This window comes from Phyllostomus hastatus, unplaced genomic scaffold (assembly GCF_019186645.2).
Source record: "Phyllostomus hastatus isolate PE091 unplaced genomic scaffold, TTU_PhHast_1.1 phas_contig_90, whole genome shotgun sequence".
In the NCBI taxonomy this organism is placed as follows: Eukaryota; Metazoa; Chordata; class Mammalia; order Chiroptera; family Phyllostomidae; genus Phyllostomus; species Phyllostomus hastatus.
This window is the reverse complement of record NW_025333984.1, coordinates 1,661,051-1,667,238: the sequence shown is the minus strand read 5'-3', so window position 1 is coordinate 1,667,238 and position 6,188 is coordinate 1,661,051. Positions and strand designations below refer to the sequence as shown.

Here is a 6,188-nt window from a genome sequence, read left to right as displayed (position 1 = left end):
AAAATGCAGAAAATACTTTTTTAAATATAAAAAATCTATGTAGCACATTCTCAGACTATAACAAAATAACATTACAATATATATAGTAAGAATGGAAGTAAATAATAAACAACAATATAGAATGTCAAAAACTCTCTGAAGTTACTCCCAGGTGAAGGAGGAAATGCAATATGAAAATGACAAGGAAGGGAGGTTAGGGGAGGTAGAAGAGGTTAAGGGGGATAAATGGTGATAGAAGAAGACTTGACTCGGGGTGGTAAACACACAATACAATGCATCAATGATGTATTATGAAATTGTATGGCTGAAACCCATAAATTTTATTAATCAATGTCATCCCAATAAAGTCAATAAAATAAATTTTTAAAATAAATAAATATAATGAAAATATAAAGAAATAATTTGATAATGCTGCCAGTGTATGGAATAAAGAACTTATCACTGTAAATGTCTATATTAATACATAAGAAACAGAGATTAAGAGAAATATAATAAAAATCTCTGAATTCCTTTAAAGGGAAAGCAACCCCCAAAATATAGAAATAGAAAAGCCAAATAAAAGTCATAAAAATAGAAAAGATACAAAGGGACATTTGGTGAACAAACTAATAGCTGTTTCATTGAACTATTAATAGAGTTTTTGGCCAAATGACTTACAAAAAAAGAAAAAACACAAAATAAACAATAAATCATAGATGAAAAAAGTGGGTTTTTTGACAAATTATTCAACTCTTTATCATACATAAGACCAGAAGTGTTTTAATAACAAATAGAAGAGAAATTCAAAACATTTATGGTTGTGTGCCCTTCTCTGTTTCTGTAGCACCCTGTATATATCTCTATGAAAACATTTATTTTACTATATTTTAATCATATATTTATATGTCTGTCTTATTGTATTAACCATGCTGCTGTTGGGAAACAGATGACACACTCCAAAAGGTCTTATTGAAGAGACTAATACAGGGGCTATTTGTAATAATACTCGCAGAATTAAGGGAACCAACAAGGGAGGCTGAAGCACCCTGGGGCTACCAACAGCAACAAGTCAATATCTTCCCAGGACTAAAGGGCAAGGAGCAGGAATGGTGTTAGGGGAGCGTGGCAAGAACTGGGGCTGTGAGACAAGGGCTGCCTGACAAGAGCTGTGATAATAGGTAGGAGAATGAAGCCACCACCAAACACAGCCTGGGGTGCAGAAGCCAGGGGAATAAATACACTAATCTCTCATACCTCAGGACTTCTTATTTGCTGTTATTCCTTCCAAAGATGAAATCTTACCTGAAGCCAGAGGGCAGGTGAGCCTTGGTAACTGAGTCCATGGAGTCAACGTCCCAAGGCACAGAGCAGTGCAGAGAAGGGCAGAGTATGAATGGAGTGGGACTGAGACAGCCACAAACAGAGACTAACCTGCACCTTCTGCAACATGACTATGGAGTCCATGAGAATGGAGACTGTGCATGACTCATTTCTGTTCCATCAGCACTTAGGAGCAATGATTCAACAATTATTTTGTTGAATGAATGAATGTTTCAATTGAATGAGTTATTTTTTTCAGTTACATGCTAATGAAACAGATAATTGAGTGGCTATTAATGAATTTCTATTCATACAGATATATATAATACCAGCTATATGCAGGAAAGTTAGTTTTAATGGACTATTCACAGAGAAAACAATATAAATGCATATTAAAATAATATGCTCAATTATACTTCAATAAAGCTGAAAGAAAGAATAAATATAAATAAAATAATATAAAATCAAATTTCTGGCTCTGATTGGTTCACTGGAGAATTTTGCCAAGAAACAATCTTCTAATTAAGCAATCTGTCCAAAAATACAGAAAAGGATATACCACAGGTGGCAAACACAAGGCCCATGGGCCAAATCCAGCCCTTCATCTTGTTTTATCTGGCCTAGTACTTTGTTTCTATCTGATGGCAGTGCCAAGTTCTTCCTTAACTGTTAAGGAGTAGCTACATTTATATAGTCCTAAAATTACATTCGGCCCTTTGAAGGCAACTGTGAGGCTGATGTAGCCCCTGGTGAAAATGAGTTTGACACCCCTGGGATATACTACCAAATTTGTTTTATGAAGCAAATATATTTTTATATAAATGCTTAAAAACAACACTACCAAGAAATAAAATGATAAGTTAGTTTTATGAATATGGGCACAAAAACATTCTAAAAAATATGGTAACAAAAAGAATACAATACAACAAAACAGCTGTGAGCTAGGTATAAAAATGTTATGACCTTAAAAATACTTTCAACATAAGATATCACCTTAATGGATAAACTCTAAAAATTATATCTATTTATGTCCTCATAAAATATAAATTGAGTGCCTAGTATGTATCGGGCACTCTTCTAAGCACTGGGGATACAACAGTGAACAAGATGGACAAAAAACTTCGCTTTCTCACAGCTTCCATTCTCATGGGGGAGAAAGGTAAGTAAGGCAATAACTCACTAGAATAGGCTCATATGATGACAAGTGCTCTGAAGACTATAAGACAGCTATATATTAGAGTGTGACCATAGGTGAGTGGTCACATTAGATAAGGGTATCAAGAAAGGCCTGTCTGGGGATCTTTGAGCTGAGGCCTAATATTTCAAAAGATGGTAAGAAAACATTTCTTAAAATTGAAACCTTCCATTGGTTAAACAAAATAAAAAGGCATGGGAAATTTCCTTTCTTAACAGAATCATTATACAAACCTAAAATCAAGAGCCAGAGGCATTGGAGACACCCTATTTAAAACACAAATATGACACAATGTCTCTCATCAGGCTAAATTAAAATTATGGTAAAATGAGATTGAAGAAGAAAAAGAAATTAGTTATAAATATACAGAAGAAATAGAAATACCACTTCTCTAAAATGACAGGATTATATAAAGAAGTCTGTCATCAATATACAATTCATAAAAATTAATATGTTGAACAAAGTAATATAACTGACAAAACTCAGTTATATCACTAATAAGTGACACAAAGCTAAACAATATAACAAAAAAAAAGAGATTTACAATAATGACAAAATATTAAATACTTGGTTATTCACTCAATTTGAGAGAAAAATATTGAAAGAAAATTATAAAATATCACTGGAAAAAGCACAGGAAGACATGCATGCTATTTACTGAGAAGAAAAAATACTTGAGATATCAAATACTATAAATGTAGCTAGGTTTACACATAAGTTTAATACAGTACAAATAAAAGCCACTGAGAGAAATTTTATAGATTTTGACAAATTGCTAGAAAAAATTCTTCTGGAGAATACAATTACTATAGACTCATTCTTTAAGATTTTTAAACAATTCTAGTCAAAATGGAGGTGTAGGTAAACATGCTTGCTTCCTCACACAACTACAGCAAAAATTACAACTAAACTACAAAACAGCTATCACCCAGGACTGTGAGAAGATCGAGCTGTACAGAAGCCTGGCAACCAAGGAATTAAAGAAGTCACATTTATTCAAACAGATAGGAGGGGAGGAGATGCAGAGACACAGAGAGGCAGAGGCATGGAATGAGCAGTCCTACACCTACATGTGGTGCATAAAAATAAGAAGGATATCTAGGGAGTGAGGGATCCAGCTCCATACCAGACCACCCAGACCAGGGTTCCAGTGCCAGGGAGATAAGTCCCCATAACTTCTGGCTGCAAAAACCAGTGCGAGTGTGGGCAGTGGAAGAAACTGCAAGATTCACAGGTATCTCCTCTTAAAGCATCCTCAACAGACTATGACTTATGCAGACTCACTCTCTCTGGGCACCAGCACTGGGGCAGCAGCTTAAAAGGCAATAGTGGCATAACTGAAGTTTCTGGCATCAGGACAAGTGCAAGGGCAAAGCTTCCTCCTGGACAAAACTCCAAAGTACAGGCAGCAGCCATTGTCCCTTTTATGAGCCCTCACTAACAAAGAGCAACATATCTGAGATTCCATCAACCTGGTTCACAGTGGTTATCCCACCAAGGTGACTACCTTAGGCTCCCCACCCCTTTCTACTTATGGGTGTGCTTTTCTACATTAGGCCATGCTACTGAGAAAAGGAGTCAAAGCAGCTCTACCTGATACATAGAAACAAACACAGGGAGGCTGCCAAAATGTGGAGACAAAGAAACATGGCTCAAATGAAAGAACAGATCAAATCTCCAGAAAAAGAACCAAACAAAATGGTGATAAGCAATCTATCAGATGAAGAGTTCAAAACACTGATTATTAGGATGCTCAAAGAACTCATTAGGTATGTCAACAGCATAAAATAGACCCAGGCAGAAATAAAGTTTACACTAAGTGAACTAAAGAAAAAATTACAGTGGAGTGGATGAAGCTGAGAATGAAATCAATGATTTGGAACATCAGGAAGAAAAAATATTAAATCAGAACAGCAAGAAGAAAAAGAATCCAAAAAAATGAGGATAAGGTAAGGAACCCCTGGGACAACTTTAAATGTACCAACATTTGAATCATAGGGGTGTCAGAAGAGAAAGAGTAAGAAATTGAAAACTTATTTGAAAAAATAATGAAAGGAAACTTCCCTAGTTTGGTGAAGGAAATAGACATACAAGTCCAGGAAGCACAGAGAGTCCAAATACATTGGATGCAAGGAGGTCCACATCAAGATGCATCATAATTAAAATGCCAAAGGTTAAAGAGAGAGAATCTTAAAGCAGCAAGAGGAAATCAGGTAATTACCTACAAAGGAGTTCCCATAAGACTAACAGCTGATTTTTCAAAAGAAACTTTGCAGGCTAGAAGGGATTGGTAAGAGGTATTCGAAGTGATGAAAAGCAAGGACCTACAACCTAGATTACTCTATGCAGCAAAGCTATCATTTAGAATGGAAGGGCAGATAAAGAGCTTCCCAGACAAGGTAAAGCTAAAATAACTCATCACCAAGCCATTATTACATGAAATGTTAAAGAAAAAGAAGATCCTATTTAAGAAAAAGAAGATCAAAACTATGAACATTAAAATGGCAATAAATTCACAATTATCAACAATTGAATCTAAAAAACAAACTAAGCAAACAAGCAGAACAAAAAGAGAATCATAGATATGAAGATCATTTGGAAGGTTATCAATTGGGAGGGAGAAGGAGCGAGTGGGGGAAAAGATACAGGGATTAAAAAGCACAAATTGAGGCCTTGCAGATGCCACAATCTTGCACCTTCCCATGCCCAGCCATAGTCAACCCCACCATGTTCTTCAACATCACTGCTGACGTCGAGCCTTTGGGCAGCATCTCCTTCAAGCTGTTTGCAGACAAAGTTCCAAAGACAGCAAAAAACTTTTGTGCTCTGAGCACTGGGGAGAAAGGATGTGGTTATAAAGGCTCCTGCTTTCACAGAATTATTTCGGGATTTACGTGCCAGGGTGGTGACTTCACACACCACAACAGCACAGGTGGCAAGTCCATCTATGGGGAGAAATTTGATGATGAGAATTTTGTCCTGAAGCACACAGGTCCTGGCATCTTGTTCATGGCAAATGCTGGACCCAACACAAATGGTTCCCAGGTTTTCATCTGCACTTCCAAGACCGAGTGGCTGAACAGCAAGCATGTGGTGTTCGGCCAGGTGAAAGATGGCATGGGTATCTTTCACCTGGTGGTAACTCGTGGACCCATAGTGTTCCACAAATGGCAACACCAGTAAGATGATCACCATCACTGACTGTGGACAACTCTAATAAATTTTACTTGTGTCTTATCTTAACCACCAGACCATTCCTACTGTAGCTCAGGAGAGCACCCCTTCACCCCCGTCTGCTTAGAATGTTCCATAATCTTTGTGCTCTCACTGCAGTTCATTGGGTTCCGTGTTTTCCTTACCCCTTCCAAATCTAGTTGGTTTGCAGAGTTAAGTTTATGATTATGAAATAAAAACTAAACAACAACAAAAGAAGTCCAAATTGGTAGATACAGAGTAGACAGGGGGTGTTAAGAACAGTATAGAAAAGGGGGAAGTTAAAGAACTTATATGCATGACCCATGAAAATGAACTAAGAGGTTATTGCTGGAGGGAATGGGGGTATCAGGTGGAGAGAAGCAAATGGGAAAACTGGACAACTGTAATAGCATAATCAATAAAATTTATTTTAAAAATTTTTTAATTAAAATTAAATTAAAATATTTTAAACAATTATCAAAACTATATTTGGTTTTTA

At 36.4% G+C, this 6,188-nt stretch overlaps 1 protein-coding gene across 1 annotated transcript; it reads left to right on the top strand.

Moving 5' to 3' along the window:
- Nucleotides 1–5,221: 5,221 nt before the first annotated feature.
- Nucleotides 5,222–5,677, top strand: LOC123827793 (peptidyl-prolyl cis-trans isomerase A-like). Its single transcript, XM_045852265.1, has one exon. It carries the CDS (start codon nt 5,222–5,224, stop codon nt 5,675–5,677), a length of 456 nt encoding a protein of 151 aa, XP_045708221.1.
- Nucleotides 5,678–6,188: the final 511 nt, after the last annotated feature.

Coding starts and splice junctions, on each gene's coding strand:
- LOC123827793 (XM_045852265.1), top strand. CDS start 5,222: ATGTTCTTCAACATCACTGCTGACGTCGAGCCTTTGGGCAGCATCTCC.